At 36.9% G+C, this 23,486-nt stretch overlaps 1 protein-coding gene and 1 long non-coding RNA gene across 19 annotated transcripts; both read right to left on the reverse strand.

The window, feature by feature from the left end:
- Positions 1–251: 251 nt before the first annotated feature.
- On the reverse strand, positions 252–10,295 carry LOC122093833 (tRNA(His) guanylyltransferase 1-like). 18 transcript variants are annotated; one of them, XR_006144580.1, is made up of 7 exons: positions 9,699–10,295; positions 9,110–9,198; positions 8,654–9,024; positions 5,046–5,108; positions 1,674–1,781; positions 1,157–1,222; positions 252–489 (listed from the first exon to the last, which is right to left on the reverse strand). XR_006144580.1 is itself a non-coding variant. In XM_042664352.1 (3 exons), exons 1-3 carry the CDS (start codon positions 1,791–1,793, stop codon positions 445–447), a joined length of 231 nt encoding a protein of 76 aa, XP_042520286.1. In that variant the 5' UTR covers positions 1,794–3,136; the 3' UTR covers positions 252–444. The 18 variants fall into 18 exon arrangements, 1 of the variants encoding a protein (XP_042520286.1); XR_006144579.1 differs by having other exon boundaries at positions 8,654–8,775; positions 9,699–10,284; XR_006144576.1 differs by having other exon boundaries at positions 5,046–5,339; positions 9,699–10,284.
- A 5,240-nt stretch (positions 10,296–15,535) lies between these two features.
- LOC122092774 lies at positions 15,536–23,204 on the reverse strand. The gene is made up of 4 exons (XR_006144305.1): positions 21,425–23,204; positions 19,912–19,971; positions 19,698–19,753; positions 15,536–15,723 (listed from the first exon to the last, which is right to left on the reverse strand). It is a non-coding gene; the product is annotated as an uncharacterized LOC122092774 (long non-coding RNA).
- Between the last annotated feature and the right edge of the window lie 282 nt (positions 23,205–23,486).

The raw sequence follows: 23,486 nt of genomic DNA on the forward strand, positions 1-23,486 counted from the left end.
CAATAAAAAACACCTTTGTATATTCCATATTTCGTGCGAAACCATGAGCCAATAGAAGCTGCACTGGTTTACTTCTAGTGAGGATTAAATGAGGATCTTCATTTATTGGTGCACGTGACAATCTATTAGAATAAATACTACAACGAACTTTACATGCCTGAAGTGAAATATTGTCAATCCTATATCAGTCTCCCATGTAATAACACTATTAATAATAATAACAGTAATAAAAAGCATTCCAACCAAAATAATTAAGACAATAACAGCTAGAATTTATAAATATATTATAGCATATCGATAAACCTTTTAACAACAGACTAACAGGTAATGGGAGAGTCCTCAATTACATCAAATTCCCTGTAAGATTCAATGAAAATATAACATTTTGCATGTTCAAGAGCAAAAGCAGAAATAGTCTTCAGATTCATTCCAAAAGATTGCAAGTCAACATACTTTTTCATGAGGCAGAAGTAGTTGATGTCCAAAAACCTGCACCCAATAGATTCTCAGAAAAAAAGCAATGAAATAGGTAATAAAACTGTTTCAATACAAACCAATTGATCAGACATCATACAATGCACTTAACCCAAGGTGGTTGCTCAGTTGGCAAAGATCAACACCTCAAAATTAAGAATTCACGATTTCAACTTTACTTGGGGACTAACTATTGAAAAAAAAAATTATCTTAAAACTCTCCAAATTGTTGGATCCTGGAAGGCATAATTATGTTTCCCGCAAGAGAAATTTTAGCCTCATAATCTTTTTCGGCATAGAAACATGCCACCCAGGCCTCATAATTTTCCAACTTCATTCTTGTTCTTTAGTTTTGTGTCAGTCTTATCCCAAAAATATGTCACAATTGAAAAACAGTCAATGACAACTTAGCCTTTTCCCAACTAAATGGGGTTGGCCACAATTGAAAAATAGTGGATGTGATAAATCTACATGTTAAACACTGGATTATCTTCTTAAGACACGAAAATAGCTTTCCTGCCACTAAAACAAATTATGATACTCCTTGGGAGACTAGGCTCAGATTATACATAGCATATATTTTCCAAAACCACAAAGCAATTAGATCAAAAAACCACATATCAGTAGAAAAATTCCATATAAAATTTTATATAAAGCCTATAAAGAAATTCTAGAAGATTACCAACGATCCCTTCAGAGAATGTTGAACAAGATCTCTTCCTTCAGTGTCATGTATGCTCTCTCTCACCTTAGAGACAAATAGATCAAATAGAATTAAAAAAATTCAGTTTAGCTCTGAGAAGAAAATATATTTGATAGATGAAAAGAACCACACACAAAAGGAGTGCAGGAAAAATTTATAATGCTAAAATCAAATGTAAAACGGAAACACATTTGTGCATGCTTAGTGACACTGAAAAGGAAAAATGGATTTAAAAAAAAAGGGGGGGGGGGGTAATGGAACCCATTCTTTGGCGTGTGCTTTTGATTTCCTCTCCCAATCTTTGTTGTGTGCATTCAACGGAAATAATGATCCAATCTAGTCACTTTTTGCTTCAGAAAATGTGTTTAAGTGCATCATCCAAACTGTATTTACTGCATTTACAATTTCCCACATGTGAAACTATACCCTTGATCCACTGCATTAGCATAAAAGCACAACACTCAAAATCATTCAGTTGTGGGATATAGACAGTGACCTTATCTCTGTAAACACAGGATCCACTATGGAACATGACTGGTTGCCTCTCGTAGTTGATACCAAACTGTTGTAGAAGCAGTATGTTTTTCTCTGGTGTTTGAATCTCCTGCACAATCATGATAAAGGAAGTTAACAAGGAAAGACACCAGGACTGGTTATTGGCAACTTTTGTATTTTCAAACCATGTAACACTGTGCAGACATAAAGAAACTGAATGTATGACAGAGCATGACCTCAATAGAATTAATAGGTAGAACTATGCGGATTTTAAGCTTAAATCTTTTAAAATAGCTAAATTGGAGTCCAGGAAGTTTAAAGCATGGTTAACATAGTCAGAACTGAACCAGAACTTAGCTAATAGGTTTTCAAGTGAATTTGTTGAAATCCAAAGTCAGCCCAGTTTTGAAAATGATCATTATCAGCAGTGGCCTCAGAAGTTTTTCAAAGAAGATTGCTTCTGCAATTTTCTTAAGTAATTGCTAATAAATTATAAGAACTGTCACTGAGAAATGGTTTTAGCCTAAAACATCCAGCACCCATCTCTTCGTTTTCATGTGAAGCATTTGTAGCCTGCTAAGAATATGGACACATTTATTGCATGGACGATCCAGTCATGGCCTTCCGAATGTTGGACATCAAGTTAAGATCTACCCAAATGAAAAGACATCTATTAGAGAGAGAGAGAGAGAGAGAGAGAGAGAGAGAGAAGGAAACACCAAGATCCAAAGGAGATGAGCAAGAAACACCCAACATGGGGGGGGCTAGCGAGTGAGAGAGGGGTGAAACCCAAAAGCTTATAGATAAAACAGAGAAGGTAGGAAACTGTGACAATATAAGAGCTTAGTGAACTAGAAAACCAGAGATGAAGAAGAAGATGAGGTGAAGAGGAAGAGAGAGGGAGAAAAATGTTTGTGTGCGATGGATTCAAAATACCCTTTGTCGAAATTACAATGGAAATAAATAACGTATCTAGCATAAAGCCTAAAGTATAAAGACAAATAAGCGCTCCACAATGCATACTTCAACAGAAACCAATGTAAGCATTCTCCCCAACTTGAACGAGAACGGTCACCTGGAAAGAAAATCTTATAGAAATAAAATTATCTGACTAGAGTTGTCATAGTGAGTAGGAGAGCCAAAGCGTTGGAGGGCTGGCTAGTTGACAAGGCGTATGAGTAGACATCGCCTGGGCACCCTAGGCATACATTATTTGACTATATGTAATAAAAAAATGATATAATTATGCTTATACGCAGCTTTGCAGCCATATCAATGCAATATGATATAGTTATGCTAGTAATGACCCATATGAGAAAAGCAACATATAATAAATAAATTTTACATATCTCAAAGAACATATAAAATTTACGATTTCAAAATGAAACAAATAAAAAAGTTGCCTAGATATATAATTTTGGAATCCCACTAAAGCTTCATATGAGAAAGAAAGCTTGAAAATTATAGATACCATGAGATGAGAAAAGACCGCTTAAGACCGCTTCACCGAGTATTTAAAAAGAGATGCTCGGCTCTCTTAACTGTAATATTTTAGTGAAGCATATACCTCACTCGGTATAGTGATGAAAAAGAAAATCCTATAATAAAATAGAATATGTTACTTTAAAGCAACAATGCTAGTAAATTCAAATTAAAAATTATTTACATTATTATTGGAAGATTGCAATTACCATTAAACCCCAATTTTGATTACCTTTCCTTTTCCACCAATGTCATGAGTGAACCACTTATTTGTTGCAAGGATAGACATTCAAGCTGTGTGACAAAGATATATATATATATATATATAGAGAGAGAGAGAGAGAGAGAGGATGAAAACATACTTCCATTAATAGTCATTGTTTATAAAATATGGAGAGAGTATAAAAACATTCTTCTATTATTAGTCAAAGATTGTGATTTCTATAAAACACCAATTCTAAATCCTTGTCCCACCAATGTTGCAGTTCACTGCATATTTGTCACAAAGACATACATTCAACATAGCAGAGAGAGAGAGAGAGAGAGAGAGAGAGTGAAACAAAACTATAATAATTTAAGGGAACCTGCAAACACAGTAAGAAACTATTCCTGTACAACCACAGTTTCAGCCCGTTGTTACAGGTGTGTCTGAAAGAGGCAATGCAAGTGATAGTTTGAAAATTTTCTTACCATAAAACCAACTTGTTTACTCCTATAAGTTTGATCTCTCAATATTCTAATATATAATTTCCTACATAAACAATTCATCATTTTCAAACCATCTGATTCTACAGAATTCAACCCTGTAAATGTGTTCTCTTCCATAGATACAAGAGTTACCTTCCCCTATCATCCCAATAAAAATTTATTATAAATTCTGTAAAAATTTATCTTTCAATAAGTCAAAAGGGCAGTGGTAATGATAAAGTGCTTCTCACGAAAGAAAGATGGAACTAGGTGCTTCCTTAAAAGAGAGCGGTTTGCCTTACCTAAGATGAAAGGTAGAACGTTCTATCAGAAAAAAAAAAAAAATGAAAATCCAAAAATTAGAAAGAATTCAAATAGAGATCGTTTGCGAAGGTGATAACTTGTTGCATTTCAATGGCCATGGTCAAAAGACTTGATATGAACATTAATACATTCATCTAAACATGTATGTGATATTCCTTAATACTTTATAGCTTGCAAATTGAGCAAGCACCTTTTCAGAATGTTACCGATATAATTAAATTACTAAGAGAATAATTGACCACATAACGTAAAACCTAAAGGAAGTGGCAAGGGAAACAAGCATATCATAGATGCATATACCAAAGACACCAGCTTTCGGACCAAAAAAAAAAAATGCTTGCATGGATATTTAATACAATAAATGTTTGTTATGCAAAAGATTTGGCAGCCACAGCCCAACCAGTGGAAATTTATTGATTTCGTCACAAGTCAACCACTGACTTAGTGGGCTAGACCTCTTTCCTCTTACTCTCATCTGCCTCTTTTCATCTCCCTCCTTTTATTTATTTACTGGTTATTGATTATTTAATTATGTATTTCTATTTCCTTTTTCATAGATCTATGTAGCCAACCCCATTAAGGTAGGATGAGGCTGAGTTTTTTGTTGTTGTTGTTGTTATAAAGAAATAAAAAATAAAAATAAAAGTAAAAATAAAAATAAAAGTATTCATCTATTACATCAATGAAAAGTCAAAAAGAAAACATTATCTAAACTCTTGCCACAAGTGGAATCTCCATATTAGGCCATTAGGAGCTAGTCATTGTAATTTTACTCAGCCTTAATCATCTAAAGGGGCATTTCAGAAAGGATGTAATATGAAAGATCATACCAAGTGTAATTTTTAGTTCCATAAATTTATTTTAAAGTCTGATGTCATACCATCTACTAGCAAAGGTCATTCTCAACCGTTGAGGATATAGTTCCAAGCTGGGAGGACCATACCTGTGAAACAAACAAGGCAAATGGTTATAAGATTTTGGGAACACCAAGAAAGAGGATTCCATTTGATTTTAGGCCAAAGAGCTTTTCATCCTTCTTGCATTCTAAGACTCTTTCAACAGAGCAAAACTCCTCCCTTCAATCCTTAATTCTTGGATACACCTCGTAACCGCTCTGCTATCGCTTCTCTCCCTGAAACTGCCTTGAAACCTTCCAGTACCTGTAAAGCTTAATCTAGATAAAAAATATGAAGACAATGGTTAGGTAAGTGAATAAGATATAAATAAAAATGATAGAAGCCACAATCTCCTGCATGTATGTTCTTGCGAACGATTGGAAAAGGTGAAGAAAAAAGAGGACAACTAAAATAATTCCAGTTTAATGTTGTCCAATTGGGTTTCCATTATGGCGATTCACAACCTGAAGAGGTCTTCTCTTTTCCAAAGCTTGAGTAGCAGGATATGACTAGGGCTCTGTGAAGTTTCCATTAACGGATGTTGCTGGATTTCAGAAATCGTGGCTATGACTGGTTCTTCTGTTGATGCTTCTTTAGATTCTGACATTAATATCTCAAGGGCAAAGTAAAACTTGTGACTTCAAAATGAAACAAGATAAAAATAAAAAGTACAATCTGGGTTCTGCACAGTGAAATGAATGATTGAACGGTATCGTATGCAATTTTGGAATTCACCGAAGCTTCATATGAGAAAGAAAGCTTGGGAATTATAGAGACCGCGAGATGGGAAAGATAGCCTGAGATCGCATCACCAAGCATATGAAGTGTTACATTAAGAAGTACATGGCTCTCTTACAACAACAACAACAACAACAAAGCCTTATTCCAACTTAAAGGGGTCGGCTACATGGATCCAAGCAAGGACAAGGGAAAGGGAAAGTAAAATTGAAAGTAGTCTGATTACAATACTAGTAACGAAGTAGAACACAACTATAAGGGTCCTGGTACTTGGATCCTGGCCCACAAATCCACACTATTCAATACCATACTTGGGGTAATGCCTAATCTATGCATGTCTTTCCTCACCGCTTCTCCTATGGTCATTTTTGGTATGCCTTTAGCTCTTTTACATCCCTCTATTTGGATCAAATCACTATTTCTTAGTGGTGCATTTGATGGCTTTTGTTGAACATGGCCATACCATTTCAAATGACTTTTCCATAATCTTTCATAGATTGGGGCGACTCCCTAGTCTGGTCTGGTGCTCATGTGCATTTGATGGCTTCTATTGAACATGGACATACCATCTCAAATGACTTTTCCATGGTTTTTCATAAATTAGGGCGACTCCCAAGTCTGCTCTAGTGCTCATTCTTGACCTTATCCTTCTTAGTTTTCTTACACATCCATTTTAGCATTCTAATCTCCAATACACACAGCTTATCAATATGTCGTTTCTTAACTGCCTAACATTCCGCTCCATACATAATAGTTGGGCGTACAACTGACTTTTCCCTTTAGTTTGACATGGAAACGTCGGACGCACTTCTCCACTTCATTCATCCCACTTTAATTTTATGTGACACATCGTCCTCTTTATCACCTCCCTTTTTTTTAGATGAATAAATAATTCATTACCAAGAGGAAGAGTATATACAAAGGAGAGGGGGAGATAGAACAAAAGTAGTGTGGATAAAAAAGTCCCTTGGCGGTATCTCTCTCTTCTCAATAGTCGCCATGTCGTTATCCATTGTAATGTGTCTAAATGTACAGATCACACACTTAGGCTTTGTTCTACACTTCTACTTATCTTATAACCTCTTGATTCCAAGGTTGATCTCTTGCACGAGTTAAGCCCTATTTCTATGTCATCAACTTGTACAACATCATCAGCAAATAGCATACCAAGGAACCTCACCTTGAATGTTCTTTGTCAACTCATCCATTACAAGCACAAACAAATAAGGGCTTAAAGTTGATCCTTGATGAAGCCCAAAGTAATTAGGAACTCACTCCCTTGACAACCCTTGGTTCTCACACTAGTCACCTTATCATCGTATATATTTTTAAATATATCTGCATATCTGCTCAACACCCTTCTCTTCTCTAGACCATGCCATATTAGCTCTCTAGGAACACTATCATAGGCCTTTTCCAGGTCAATAAATACCATATGTAGGTCCTTTATGGTAGTTCAATAGGTTCCCATAAGTATCCTGAGGAGATAAATAGCTTCCATAGTAGATTTCCCAGGCATAAAATTGGTTAACTGAAATATCATATTCTCTTCTCAAGCAGGCTTCAATAATCTTCTCCCAAAGCTTCATAGTATGGCTAATAAGTTTTATGCCTCTACAGTTATTACAATCATGAATATCCCTTTGTTTTTGTAGATGGAGACAACAATAGTGCTCCTCCTCTACTTGTCTGGCATTCTCCTTGTACTCGTAATTTTGTTAAAGAGGTTGCTTAACCATGATACCCCACAAAATCCTAAACTCTTCCAAATTCCTAGCTCTCTAACGGTCATATTTTTATAGAAAAGAGATTGATGCCTGGTTGCATGGCCCCTACACCAACACGGGGACCAATGAGAGCACATAACATCAACATGAATGAGATTTTTTATTGGGAAAATTGCAAAATTATTTAAAATGGGGTTTTATTTTACCAAATTACTTATCCATTCTTTTTTGATAAAATTATAGTCAAGAACTTTTAGGTTACTGTTGGCTTTAATTTTGTAACCGATAACAGATCTCAAGCCTTCCAGATCTTCCAGTTATGCTTTGAAATTTTAGGAAATTCGAGGCTTACTATATAGGTAAAACGGCCTCTTCTCCATTGAATCTGAGATATCTCAAACTTTCAAACACTCACAGTAGAGAAACCTGTCACTAGATTTGCCGAAGTAATGCTATTTCTTATCCTTAGGATCGGTGGTGACAATAGTAGAGTTATCCAACATAGCTAACCTTGTCGTAAGTGACCGCATAGAATATCTAAATGTAAGTGAGAGAAACCCTAACTTCATCTTCATTCTACTTATCTTAAAACCTTTTGATTACAAGGTTGATTTCCATAGCTCCAACTTCGCATTAATCCATGCTTTTGTCTCATCTCTCAAAATAATATCATCAGAAAAAAGCATACACCAAGTAATGTCTTTGGTCAAATCATCATAGATAAATTAAGTGCATACATAAAAGGGGTTCTGATCTTTGATGTAACCCAATTGATAATTGGGAATTCACTACCTTAACCTCCAAGTTCTTTCACCAGTCACCAAAGCATCATATATATCTATAATTATGTCCAAATATTTAATTGGAACACTTCTCTTCTTTAGTACTTTCCAAATTAAATACCATATGGAGGTCCTTCTTGAAGAATCCTATCTTCATAGAACAAAATCCTATCTTCACAAAAAAGAATCCTATCTTGTTCTACTGTATAAAATGAAAAACAGCCCCTTTTAACAATGAAGAAATAATATTATCCTGCCAGGGTGAGTTCCACATTTCCATCTTGGTGACTCTAATTGAAAATACATGCATACAGAAGAATTTAGTAGAACTGGAGTGAGAATTACATAAATGCAGACCATATTTCAGCTGCAGAGCCTGATAAAAGAACTTTCGGCAGGTTCAAACAGGATGTCACAATCTTAAAATGTTGTTAGCACTCAATCTCCACCCTTCAGGACCTGTATTCCTGTATAACATATGCAAATAACAAAGTTAATAAATATAGAGACTAGAAATATCTAGCCTGTAAATTGTTACACTTGCAACAAAGAACTCATTATATTCTACTGTGCAAAAACCCATAAACGAACATAAGGGAACGTGAAAGAGAGCGGATAAAGATCTCATCATGATTCTAGTGTACAACAGATCCAGGAAGCTCAATTGTAAGTAAAGCACTTTGCTAGGACAAACTGAGTAATCAATAACTGCGAGTCTGTGAGACAGATACACATTAACTGATAATTAATTCAGTAAATAGAAGATATGTGAAGATGCATAAGAGTATACAAATAACTCACAGTAAGAGAATATCAATATCTGCTCATTCCGAAAGATGGTTTGCCCTGTTTTATGGCTCGACTGCTCACACATGCCCGATCGTGGGTCCCTGGCCAAAATCAGGAATTTTTCAAGACTCAAGAGTGAGCTGAGATTGATATTAACAGGAAAAAAAGAGAGAGGTCAGATCGAAGGTTGACCATCCATTTGCAGGATCCAAACACCTCTGTTCTGCAAATTGATCTAATTTCCAAATATATAGCCTCCTACCCTCCCGGGACTTGTCCAAGAGGGATCACATGAAAATCAGGTAAATTGCCTTTTGTGATCAGGTTTCTTGCTGTGGGGTCTTGAAGGGAAATAGCAACCCTGACGTTTGGGGAAAACGTCTTCACCAGTGAGAGGACTTAGATAAATCCTATTAGGGATGATAGAATACTCAAAGCAGTATGACTCAGCTATGATGCAGAACTCCAAAGAAAACAGTGATGGGAGCTTCCATGGCCTACTTACAAGAACTCATCAACAAGGAGTTGATCTAACAGGGAAATCTTGATGTTAAAGGAGATCTGAAATCTTGTAAATTTGATGATTAGGTTTGCTGAGTACCTCTTGATATCATTAATGGTTCCAGTAAGAGATACTCTGTTCAAGCCACAGATAATTGATCGGCTGGAACTCCAGGTATGCCAAGAGTTTGCGTCTCCTTTACATCCAGGGTGGGGACTTTAAAGAGATATAACATTATATAAAAATAATGCTACAGACGTAAGCTTTTGCATCATATCTGGGATGGGTAAGTTAGAAACCTCAATTATGAATCAAAGCCTTCTAGGATTTCAACTCAACTCTTATGAGTGTTTTACTTGGATCTCGAAGGCCCAAGATTAAAACCTCACCCGATAGCATGGGTACTCTAGGTTGCTTAAGAGGATAGAAAAGCAAGTTAGAAGCTGAAGAAACAGGAGGGGGAATAGCGCACTGAGGTTGGATTAATACATTATAGAGAGAGAGAGAGAGAGATAAGAGGAGTCGGGGCGAACTTGAGATGCTGTTGAGGAAGAAGGAGAAGGTTAAAGCAAAAAAAACGATGGTGAGACTTCTTATTTGAAGGTTGTATCTAACATGATTTCACCATTCTATCCGACTTAATCAGTGGAAGTTTTCATGATGTCATACATCTTTTCAAGAGTTGTGTAAGTTCTCTTACTTATCCTTTAACATATTCCATTCAACCAACTCTGCAAGACTAACATGTGAAAAAGAAAAAAAAAAAAAGGTAGAAACTTAATGGTACCTTTGATCTATTTGAACTCTCTCAAATCTGATTCCTTTTGGTCGGTAAAAATCCCGGCTAATGCCTCCTAGGTCTAGCATAAAATCCTTGCTATCTGGACATCTTTATCACCTGCTGTGCTCACCTAGATTGGCAATGGCAGCACTTATCTCTAGCTTGATCCTTGGCACCCCATGGGAATCTTGTATCACACCTTAAGTGCCAGGAGGATTTATGATTCAGGTCTCTCCAAGTTTGCAATGGTAGTAGACATCCTCTCTTCAAGCATCTAGAACCCCCATATCACTCTTTGATCTAGCTTGTGGACATCTGGAACTCGCTGCGGATCATACCTCCGACTCAGCACCTTAGGCTGGACACCATCCTATGGAAGCCTTCAACCTCTAAGACTTTCACCCTAAAAGCTGTTTGGAGTTTGTCAGGACTCTAGGTCCATCCTCCCAATGGCATCGTCTTATATGGTCTAGGTACCATATCCCTTGCCAGAGCTTCACTGCTTGGAGAGATTTTACTAAGTAGCTGCCCACAAACCATTTCCTCATTCAAAGAGGCATCCCAACTAGCCTATTGTGTATCCTTTGTGGCACTGAGACAGAGACTATAGAGCACTTTTCTTCGCTTGTAGTATCTCTTCTTCCAAATGGAAAGACGTTCTAAACAAATGCTGGCCAGCCAACAGGAGGATTCTCCCCTTCCATCGTGAGTGGATCTGGATGGATATGACTTTTTAGGGAAAAATGATCTGTGACACTGTGGGAAGACTCGCCTTCTGTGCTACCATAAATCAGATATGGATGGAAAGAAACCATAGGAAATGGACCATGTCAAAACCAAAGTTTTTCGGTTCTCTTCCACTTATATCTCCTCCCCTCGAAATTGTCATATTGTAAATTCCTGGGATCTCTCAAGATCCATCATCAGGAATAGTAATGCTTCTTAAGCTTGTCTAGTTTCCTTCTCCCTCCTCTCTTCAGGGGCTGTAATACTTTCTTTCTTCGTTTGGTAATGAATTATTTATTCACCCCAAAAAAAAACTGAAACTACCATTACAAAAGAAGAGATGTTTTGTGGAACTCCCATCAGCAAGTAATGTTGTAAGCCAATCTTCACCAAGCTCCTTCATACCAGTGCTAGCAAAAACTAGTTGAATGTACCACAAACAATTAAAATTAATCAAATAGTATTCAGAAGTTCAGTAAGACACTATGTAATGATAGGAAATAAATAGTTTTACAAACATGAAAAAAGTGTGAATATCAAACGAAAAATTAGGTGGCACCAAATGCATTAAACAGTCTTAGTAGTCGCTTTTTTTTAAACCAATGATCTCACAAATCCTTAGACAGTTTAGACCAGGTCATAATGCTTAAAAAACACACCATAGAAGGTCAATGGTTCAATCCTAGTTTAAACTATTTGTTAGTCAAACTATAGACTACTGAACAGACTCTGGTTTGATGTTTTGATCTTCAAGAAAATTTCAGGCTAGTGCCATGGCCATTAAACACATGTTTTATCTACTATAAATCTATAATTTGTTGTTCAGGCAATCGGATTGAACCACTAGGCTAAAATAGTTTTACATCTAAAAAATTAAGAAAAAAAGCTGCAACTACCTATGGGAACTTAAACAATATTTCTATGATTTAACCAACAGAATTTGTAAGTCAACAATCAGAGAAAATCCAGCCAGGCCTTTGTTTTGTGCTGCTGGTTCCAAGCCCTAATAAAAAGGAGCGTCGGTGCATCAAGTCTGCAGCCAGATCTATAAACTCTTGAAAAACCAAACCTTATAGCATGGATAGTATAAAATCAACTTTGGCAAAAGAACATACCAAAAAGCTGTCAATCATTTCCCACATATAAGAAATAAATTACTAATAAAATTGTTTGGGATCAATAAAATATATCAATATCCTTATTTTTGTGGGGTCAGGAGGAGGGTAAGGCGAACAGAGCTTTTTAAAAATTCAGACAACATATATTATGTATGGTTTTACTCACAAAGACATTACACACATTTTTAATTTATTATTTTGACTAGAAGGGACAAGAAGGAGAATAGGAGTAGAGTCGAGGGCAGTTGTGACTATATTTTGTTCACCTTTTGTGTTTTTTCCAAGGCTTGTGCGAATTGTAAGGTAATGTGTGATTCAGGGCTTCTAACTTTTTTGTCTGTTAATAAATAAGTGTTTATTTTAGATATCTTTCAAAACCACTGGGCTTGGAAGCCTTGGTTTGGGTTCCCCTCGTAGGTTCCTCCTCATCCAGCCTCATGAGAGGTCATGTTTTTCCATCTTTTATCTCTATTTCCTAATAAAAACATTATTAATGGGGTGGGGGTAGAGGAAGAGGATGTGAGAGTAGCTGAATTAAAAGAGGTATATATACAACATGAGCTGAACAAGAACAAAAAATATCTTCACACAGCAACAACATGTAAGAATAGGACCAATAAGGAAGGGATCAACCACATAGTTGAAATTTACTGAAAGATGGAACATACCTTCGGTATAGAATCAGGAAGTGCAATTTTCGGATGTGGCTCATGAAATTGAGAGATAGGCGCATATTAACTTAGCTTAAGTACCTAAATCGAAGTCAAGAAAACTAAACCACATTATATAGGATTCAATAAAGGGAACTCGAAGACTGTTATTTTAGACACAATTCTTTAGCAGTTCAATCAGACTTTCACCTAACATATGAATTCACTCATTAATCCACAAGGTAGTTGATTATATCACACCCCACTTTTCCAAGCCAAAGTATGTGGCACTGGATACCTTACCATACCAGTCAGCCTGAACTACCAGAATCTGATGTAAAGATAAACTTACACAAATACAAAATCTTCTACCAAATCAGAGAACGTATGACAACCTCACAAATATTGCTTCTTCTACCACATTATGAAGAAAATTTTATATTTTATATAACCTATGATGATCAAATCTAAATGACAATAATTACAGACCCAATTTACTTACAACTCACAATTACCATAATTTTGTTACATCTTACAAGCATAACAATTAAACTAAACCTTAAATCAAAGGAAATCTAAATCCTCCATCACATGTCTCACTAACACAACCTCACAACTATTGCTGAGCCTCGATCCACTCCAGCTCAGGTTCCACGAGGGGCGAGCTTCACAAGCCCAGTGAGGGGTGAGCATGCAAGCACGTATAACCTCATGATGCAACACAAACTCACAGTAATATCCACAGATGCACAGCCATATGATCCATTTTATTTATAATATCCATTCTAATTGGTAAGTCTCAATATGTGGGTATAAGTGCTATAAGCAACGTAGGTGATATCTCCTACCTTGTACATCGGGCCTCAGAGATACAAGCTAGTTGCAGGTACGAGCTAGCCAGTCTCAGAACCTTGGTCCCTAGCTAACCCCTAAATAATAATCCCTGACAACCATAGTCCTAGAATCCCACACCGTCATCGGCCTCCCATGCTGTCCGACTGTCATGCGTACAGTACGTCCTACCATGTTGTGCCCTTTTAGGATACAATACGTCGTGTCCAAGCATAGTAGTCCTCCATGACCTATCACTAAGTGGGATTAGCAAATAACTCACCCCTATTGGCATGGGATTATAGCACTGGGATGTGATCCTAACCATATGCATCTATATGCATCCATAGCAACCAGAGCATATCATAACACATAACTATAATAATATTCATCCACAAAACCTCGATCACATCAATTCGTAAAACCATGCCACATGAGAAATTTATAATTTTATATAAAATATATCCAAAACAAGGATTCAACCACATTACATATAAGCATGTAGAAATAAAATACTTAAAAACACTCCATAAAATAAATCAAACATCCACTCACCTTGATACCCGAATCTAATGCCTTCACATTGAGTTCCCATCCACGCATATCCTTACCGAGTATCTTAAGTGCCTAATTAAACAATTAATATTTTAATGAGTTTCAGTTTTCACTGTCCAAGGATAGCCCAACTTCTAAAATTCCAGTTGGATTCCCTTACTGGAATCCAAACCAATAGTAGGACAGAGATTCCTAACCAACATCTCTCCCAATAAATACATAACTCATAGTTCACCATCGAGTAGTGCTGGTCGACCAGGGAGTCTAGCCAGTCGATCTCCTACAATCACGGGTAGCGCTGATCAACCAGGGCTTCCATCCGATTGATAACCCGCCCGCAGGCCAGTCTCAGTTTTGACAACTTTCTGTCATACCGATCTGTCATCAGTGTTTTGGCCTAATTTTTTGTCAGATCTCGGATTGACCCAATTCTAGTTGCTTGGAACAGTGACTCAATTTTTTACAACTTCTATGAAGAGTCCATCTTCTGATACTAACTTTTAGATTACGCAAAATTCCTTTGAGTCAGGTCAAAGTGGTTTTCACAGAATTTTACTAGAACATAATCTTGGTAATATGTTCCTAACCACTTAGAAACATTCCATACGTAGTCAATGTATGTACTAAGGTCATCCCATTACGATGTAATGCAATTACATGAGGTATGTGCATGTATATACATATGGACTTTACAAATATCATTGAAAAGCCCAATATATCCTAGAAGCCTTCTTACAAATTTCATTGAAAAGACCAATATCCTAGAAGCCTTCTTCTACACTTGGATTATTTCATTCTTTGGTGCTCTATCTTCTTTTCTTCCTTATTTCTTCTAATTTCTCTTTTTCCTAAGATGTGAGACTAATGTTACTATAAATGAATTATCAATGGTATCGGCTTCTACACTCAACCTGTCTCCTATGTGAACTATGAGTTATGCATTTATCTTCAAGCTTTTATTTATAACCTAATCACCAGTATTCCTATCATTTTATAAGTTTATGACTTAAAGCAGAGTATCGTGCTCTGATACCACTCATTGTCACATCCCACCTCCACTCACCTAAAGGCTGGTGATATGTACATGCACACGTGTCCACAATCCATCTAGGATACACGATGCAGTACTTTAAGTGCATAAAATTATGAAATGATACTATAATCACATGATAATAATAATTGTCAAATATACATAACTGGTGAAGTCTAATAATATTTACCATATTTACCAAAATGTTTTCACAGCAAAATATTACTTACAGTTATACCCCTAGGGCTACATTAGATCTGTAGACAAAAAAATAAAAAGGGAAGATGATACTCTCATCCTCAGTATGCCCTGAAAGCACAATCATCGCATACATAGTCGTTCTTGTGCATGACCAGCTCCTCATCCTAGTGGTCACCTTCGTAAAGGGCCGACTCCTTAGCCACAGTCTCTTAATGGTTCCCTGAATCAACATCTAAAAAGGGGGCAACAACAGAAGTGAGCTTCCACGAAGCCAAGTGAGGGGCGCACACAAACATCCATAACAAATCATAAATGTAAATGCCCAACCAAACCAATATGAATGCAATGTCATGATCTGAATTATTAGTAAACAAACCTAATCAATAGATTCTAAGTCCATAATGAGTATTAATATTATTACAACATACGTGGTATCCCTAATCACGAATGTCCGTTATCGATCCCCAAGGATACAAGCTAGTTGCGAGTCAAGAGCATACCGGTCCCTACATGGCTACTTCGGTACCCGGTAAGCCCCTATTAATAATCCCCCATAATATACCTCATCACCGAATCCAACACCACATGATGATTTGTCGCAACGCCGATACCACCCCACCTCGGTCACTGGAAATCATCCCCAACCTTGGTATGTTGGACGATAGGATTAGCTAATACATAAACCTCTATTGGCAAGGGTTGTAACACCAGGGTAGTTATCCTAGCCCAATACATTTTAACATGCCACACCACATTATAATCACACTCACACACCCCATAGGCATATAGTGGCGGAACCAACTTTTGGCTACTCTGTACCCCACACTCACACACCATGGGCATATAGTGCGGGAACCAACCTTCGGCCACCCTGCACCCTAATCTCCACAACACACATTCAAACACACACACACACACACGTTCACCTTGGGCATGTAGTGCCAGAACCAACCTTCGGCTACTTTGCATCCCCGTCACAAACACATTCCATTCATAACCCATATCATTATGCAACATACAATCCAACACAAGTAACAAGTTTATAATATGCAATTAAAATGCTCATCCACATATGCATAGTAACATAAACATTTCAGAAAATAAAATCACACAAATCCCCTCACTTTGAGTCGTAGGTGATGATGGACAACCGATGGCCTTGCACCGCGTTGTCTCGTCACCTCTTGATTTTACTCCTAGGTACATAAGATTTTTAAGAAAATAAATTAACTATAGAGAAATGAGACCCTAGGCACATGTTCTAGCTTAATTTCCTATTTCTCTTTTCTTGGAATCATTCTCATATTGGGGGTTTTATAACTATACGGCTGATTTATACATGGGGGATGTTCACCCACCTCATTTAAGTTAGGTTAATTTTAATCAATGGGTTGGTTAAGATGGATTTACACAATATACCCAAATTCCCCAAGTTCATGTCGTGACTAAGTTAAATTTGAGAATTTCGGTTGAGGGTGTAGGTGGTGATCACCAATGGCCTATATGCTCACCCAAATCCACTATACATATATTTAATTTCATTTTTCCCAACCCAATTTTGGCTTTGAATGATGGGATGTAGAGGGTTTGGGAAAAATCCACCATTTCTAGGGTTTAGTTACCCATATTAGAGATTTTAAATGAAAAAATCATGAAGAAGAGTTCATAGACTCAAATTGATCCATCAATCTTGCTGGGATAAGCCTCCTACACTAAACCCTTCTCCCAATTTGTAACCTTAACAAGAGGGAAGGTGGGTTTTAGGAAATTTCCCCATTTCTAGGTTTTGTGTTGCCCAAATTAGAATTTAAAGTGGGGATTTCCTAAAGGAAGGCTCATAGGTTCAAATGGAGCATTGATCTTGCTAAAACAAGTCCCCAACATCAAATCCCCCTCTCAATTAGTAGTTTTAGTGAGTGGCAAGGTGAGAATAGGTTGGAGTTTCTCTTACCTAGCTTAAGAAAGAGTGGAAATGGAAGAGAGAGAGAGAGGCGACTTCCTAGAATGTAGAGAGAGAGATGGCTTACCTTAAATGGGTAGATGCTCCCTTTGATCCTTTCTTCTTCCTCCTCCCTTGCTCTTCCCCTTCTTCTTCTTCTTCTTCTTCTTCTTCTTCTTCTCCTTTCTCCCTTTTCTTGCTTTTAGTTTGGTAGGAATGAAAAGAATGGGTAAGGACTTCTATTTATATAGTCACTTAAGTTAACTAAGGACTGTTTGACAAAATAATGGGTTTCAACCCTTTACCAGTTTAAATTATAATTTGGGATAACGGGACCACTTTGTGGTGTCTTAATTTATTAATCTATTTCTAATTATGTTATTCCATCATTGGGATTGGGTTTGAGTTACCAGGTGCGAGGGGTTAGATCCCATAGACAAATAACACAGTTTTGGCCGGTATACCTCACTAGAAGTTTTCACTGGTGAAAGCCGAATTGGTCCCTTTGTGTGGAAATGGATATTTAAGTTGAGTAGGGCCCTTCTAAGGTGTTTCCAGTGTGGGCCCCACCTCACAGTATATTGTATTATTTAAGCCTCGGGAATTTTCCCGTGAGGTGTGAGGGCTAGACTAACCTTTTCTTCTGTGCCCGGAACCCCTTCCAATTTTTTAGGTAAGAGTAGTAGGTGCAAATGGGGTCATCCTTCCCTTCAAGGCAAAATACGACTACTACCCAATATTCATTGGTACTGGTGTCCTCCGGTGCCTCATCTGTACGTTTAAAATAGGAATTTTAGGGCACGGGTATAACACGCGCAATCAATTGGGCTCCAAATTTTGTCCCAAAATTAAGGTTTTAGCTGTAGGGAGCTGAATTGAGTTCCCATAGCAATTTCCCTATCTCCAATTGCAATTAATGCTAATCCTAACCTACTGGAAGAATCATACAAATTCACTGGGTTAGGTCAGGGGAAATAACCTCTTCTCAGTTCTTGGAACGTGCAACTGCAGTAGGGAGTGTCTTGGTGCAGCTGTCCAGCTCCAGACCTCATTTTCAGCTGTGGCAGCAACACTGGCAGACCTAGGGATTCCTTTGGACAACAACAAAACAGGGGCAGCAGCAGATCTGGGCACTGTACAGTCCTAGCAGTAGCTGAACAGCAATAGGATAGCAGCCCCATCTTCTCCCCTCTTCTTCTTCCTTCCTTCCTTCCTTCTCCTTATCTTTCTTTCTTTCTCTTCCTCCCTTCTCTGATTCCATCAAATTTTTGCAGTGAAAATGGTGAATAGTGGCAGCCCCATTCACATTTATATAGCCAAACAGACCATAGGGTCTATTGGACTAAATACCCCAAAAATTAACCTCATTTATTTATTACTTTAGAATTTAATTACATCAATTAGACCCTACTGCCCTTTGAGGTAAATAGTGAATTAGGATTCCTAAATATGCCTCTACACAAGGGGTAAGTGAGTAAAGTCATACTGCAAAGGGGTGGTGCTCACTAAGAAAAAAATCCAATTTTGGCATTCTGTTACTCGGACTAGAAGGCCGGTTTGCCAGAGGGTAACCTGTCGGTTGCCTTATTTTTTGGCCCCTAGTAGTCTAAACCTCTATGTTGTACAGACCTTCAAATATGGGACCATTTTCACAACTCTAGACCACTTTACCACTCCTATTTGACTAGTAAATCTGCCAATTCCTCCCTTAAACTACTGTATATGTGAGTTTCATAGTTTGACAGTCCAATACCCCTATCTCATCCAGATCCTAACACTAGAATTCAGCTGCCTCAAAATTTAGGGTGTTATAGATTGGGGGAATGACCAGTCTATAGTCTATACTAGTGTAGTCCATCCTTGTCATAAACAGTTCAAAACTTAGTTTGAACAAAAAAACCAACAGAAATGCTAGTGATGAGAAACATGTAGGAATTTAACACGAACACCATTCAAATATTAATAACCATGGACTATTAACAACTTAGTAAGAAATAGGGCCTGAAATAAAGATATGTAGTAGATAGATATACAATGAGGTACAAAGGGGAATGGCACATAAATAATAAAAAGGAAACATAAGACAAGAAATTATGACTCTTGCCATAAGTAGAATTTAAATAGCAAGACATTTGGAGCTAGTCAGTTTAATTTCACCCAATCTAAATCATCAAAAGGGGTAATTTGGAAAGGATGTAATCTGAAAGAGCATACTAAGTATAGTTGTTGGTTCAAATTTATTTTATAAGCCTAAATTCCTATCCTACCTTGTGCAAAGATCATTCTCAACCACAAAGGTACTTGAAAGCCGAGAAGACCAAACCTATGAAACAAATAAGACAGATGGTTAGAAGATTTTGGGAACACCAAGAAAGAAGCTACCATTTGATTTCCAATTCCAGAGCTTTTCATCCTCATTGCATTCTAAGGCACTTTCGACACATCAAAACTCCTCTTTTCATCCTTAATTCTTAGATGTACCTCAAAACTGCTCTGCTATCACTTGTCTCTCTGCAACTGCCTTGAAAGTTTACAGGTCATCTGGATCAAAAGGATTAAGGAAGTGAAAACGTTACAGATAGCAAAGATAGAGGCCACCATCTCCTGCATGCATATTCTTGTGAATGATTGGAAAAGCTTAAGAGAATGGTAAGGAAAAATCCATGTAAGGATTAGAATAAAACAACACAACTAAAATAATACCCCCATTTGATATTGTCAACTAGGGTCTTCACCAAGGCGATTCACCATCAGAAGAGGTCTTATTCTCTTTGTCAGAGCTTGAGTAGCAACAGATGACCTATGCTCTTTGAGATTTCTATAATGGGTGCTGCTGTAGTGCAGAAATCGTGGCTATAGCAGACTGGAGCTTTCTTTTGGTGCTCTTCATTGATAAGGATTTCCACAACTAAAATAATTCCCCCATTTGATACTTGTTATTGTTAATTTAATCATGTATTTCTATTTCCTTTTTCAAGGATCCATGTAGCCAACCCCATTAAGGTAGGATAAGGCTGAGTTTTTTTGTTATTGTTGTTGTTGTTATAAAGAAATAATAAAAAAAAAATATTAACAATATTCAGCTATTAAATAGACACTTGCCTTCCCCGAGGATTTTCACCAGATCGTCTTCTGATCTCGTGGTATCTGCAATCTCTTATTATTCTAGATTTTTCCTCTATTACCGATACTTACTGTCCTATTGTCAATGTTGAATCTGTTATTTCTCAGATATTTTGTTTTTATTTGCAAATTCTGATCAAACTAGACCATTACCCACTGTTGTTGCCTCCATATTAATATGAACTTATGATTGTGTGAACACATTGTGCATAAGGGTGGTGACTATCTTTTTTTCTCTATGGTTGTTCTTCAATTGTTTTACTTGTTTGCCATCTTCTTTGTTGCCAGAGATTTCCTAATCTCCAAAATATTAGTCTTCTAAGTTTTTTTTTTTCTCTTCAAATCTCTTAATTTCTCCTCCCTTTTACAGATCAGAGGTTTAACAAGAAGGGTATGTGATGAGGGTTAGGGGTTAAGAGAAGGGTATCTGGTATTTTACCTTTTGTAAGGGTATTTTGGTATTTAGAAAAAAATACATCAGCACCTAAAATATACTCCAAAACAACGACTGATGGTAGGGGGTCTGAGTATAATTTGGTATTATACAGGCCTACAGGGGGTGTCTCTAATATATGATCTCTCTAGGGGGTGACACTATAAATTACCCAAACAATAAAACTCATATTTCTTCATACAAAATTGTGGTAGACACAATCACCTCGCGGATTGAAAATGTAAGATATAGCAACACTATGCTGTTTTAAATGCAAAACAAGTAATGAACATATTAATAGCATCCTTGCAAAAGACAAACTTCCAAAGGGTATAGCAAGGAAAAACCTAAAAAGATAGTGCTTTCGCCCATGCATTTCCATCTACATTAAACCAATTAGTATAAATCCAAAAGATCTTCAATAATGAGTTATTTTACCTGATAGCCAACTCAAACACCCTGGATGCATCATGTAAGGATTGAATCAATCCATCATTGTAATCTTCACCTTCCATTGACGAAGTTTGACCCGCATTTCCTCCACATCACTATTGGAACTTGGTTGGAGTGTTCCATTGACCATTACACACTTACAACATCATCAGTAGATGCAAAAACACATGGTGCCCAATCCTACTTGCTTAATAAGAGAATGAATTGCTTACTCTGTAGCCTGCCAATCTCCAACTATTATTATGTTTATAATACTCAGATACGACATGTCTCATGCGATATCTCTTTCTTGAACGTCACATGGTAGAGCAATTACTTCAGATGATCCTCTGTAGAAAACATTAATTCTAATTGGTTTTAGTGTAAAGCATGGAGAGCTACACAAACAAACCAAGGATGAGCTACAAGCATGGAGATGCATAATCCATAAAGCATAGGCATATGTTCATAGACCTCCACCTTCCTTCGCTCTGCCTCCCATCCACCTGGACTTTAGCAATCCCAGAGACTAAGGCTACAAAAGAATCCACCACCGAGCACACAAGTGCTCCTCCTCCCATATGTTTGCAAGAGGACATACTTGCTTCTCCAATGATGAGTTGGAACTGAACCCTTTGATCTGGATAATTCAAGGTAAGTGTCCTTTCGCATTTATTTTCCAGCTTCCTCCAAATGTTATCAAAATTATGACAAAGAACAAATACGAATAAGAATTGCGAGAAAGGTTCTCACCTTTTCGGAATGCAACTATTCCAAAACTCAAAATCTGGATTAAGAAAGTTTGAAGTTTTGCTATATGTTAGTATATAAGCCAGATGAGTCCCCCATGCCCATGGTTTTTCGATTCAACATAACAAGATAAAATTACAAAGAAATCAGCAATGTAACACAGTCAAAAACTAAAACTACCATTATAAAAGAAGAGATGTTTTGTGGAACTCCTATCAGAAAGTTATATTGTAAGCCAATCTTCACCAAGCTCCACCATACCAGTGCTAGGGAAAATTAATTAAATGTACCACAAACAATTAAATTAATCAAATAGTATTCAGAAGTTCAGTAGGACACTATGTGATGATAGGAAATAAATAGTTTTAGAAACATAAAAAAAGTGTGAATATCAAAAGAAAAATTAGGTGGCACCAAATGCATTAAACAGTCTTAGTAGTCGCCTCTTTTTTAAACCAATGATCTCACAAATCCTTGGACAGTTTAGACCAGGTTTCATAATGCTTAAAAAACACACCACAGAAGGTCGATGGTTCAATCCAAGATTAAACTATTTGTTGGTCAAACTATAGCCTACTGAACAAAAACTCTGGTTTGATGTTTTGATCTTTAAGAAAATTGCAGGTCAGCGCCCTGGCCATTAAACACATGTTTTATCTACCATAATTTGTTGTTTAGGTCATCGAATTGAACCACTAGACTAAAACAGTTTTACTTCTAAAAAATTAAGAAAAAAGTTGCACCTACCATGGGGAACTTAAAACAATATTTCTATGATTTAACCAACAGAATCTGTAAGTCAACAATTAGAGAAAATTTAGCCAGGCCTTTGTTTTTATGCTGCTGGTTCCAAGCCCTAATAAAAAGGAGCGTCGGTGCATCAGGTCTACAGCCAGATCTATGAACTCTTGAACAACCACCAAACCTTATAGCATTGATAGTATAGAATCAACTTTGGCAGAAGAACATACCAAAAATTTGTCAATCACTTCCCACATAATAGAAATAAATCACTAATAAAATTGATCGGGATGAATAAAATATATCAATATCCTTATATTTGTGGGGTCGGGGAGGAGGGTAAGGCGAACAGAGCTTTTTAAAAATTCAGACAACATATATTATGTATGGTTTTACTCACAAAGACATTACACACATTTTCAATTTATTATTTCAACTAGATGGGACAATAAGGAGAATAGGAGTAGAGTAGAGGGTTGTTGTGACAATGTTTTGTTCATTTTTTGTGTTTTTCCCAAGGCTTGTGAGAATTTGAAGGTAATGTGTGATTCAGGGCTTCTAATTTTTTTGTCTAGTA

Source organism: Macadamia integrifolia, chromosome 11 (genome assembly GCF_013358625.1).
Source record: "Macadamia integrifolia cultivar HAES 741 chromosome 11, SCU_Mint_v3, whole genome shotgun sequence".
Lineage (NCBI taxonomy): Eukaryota > Viridiplantae > Streptophyta > Magnoliopsida > Proteales > Proteaceae > Macadamia > Macadamia integrifolia.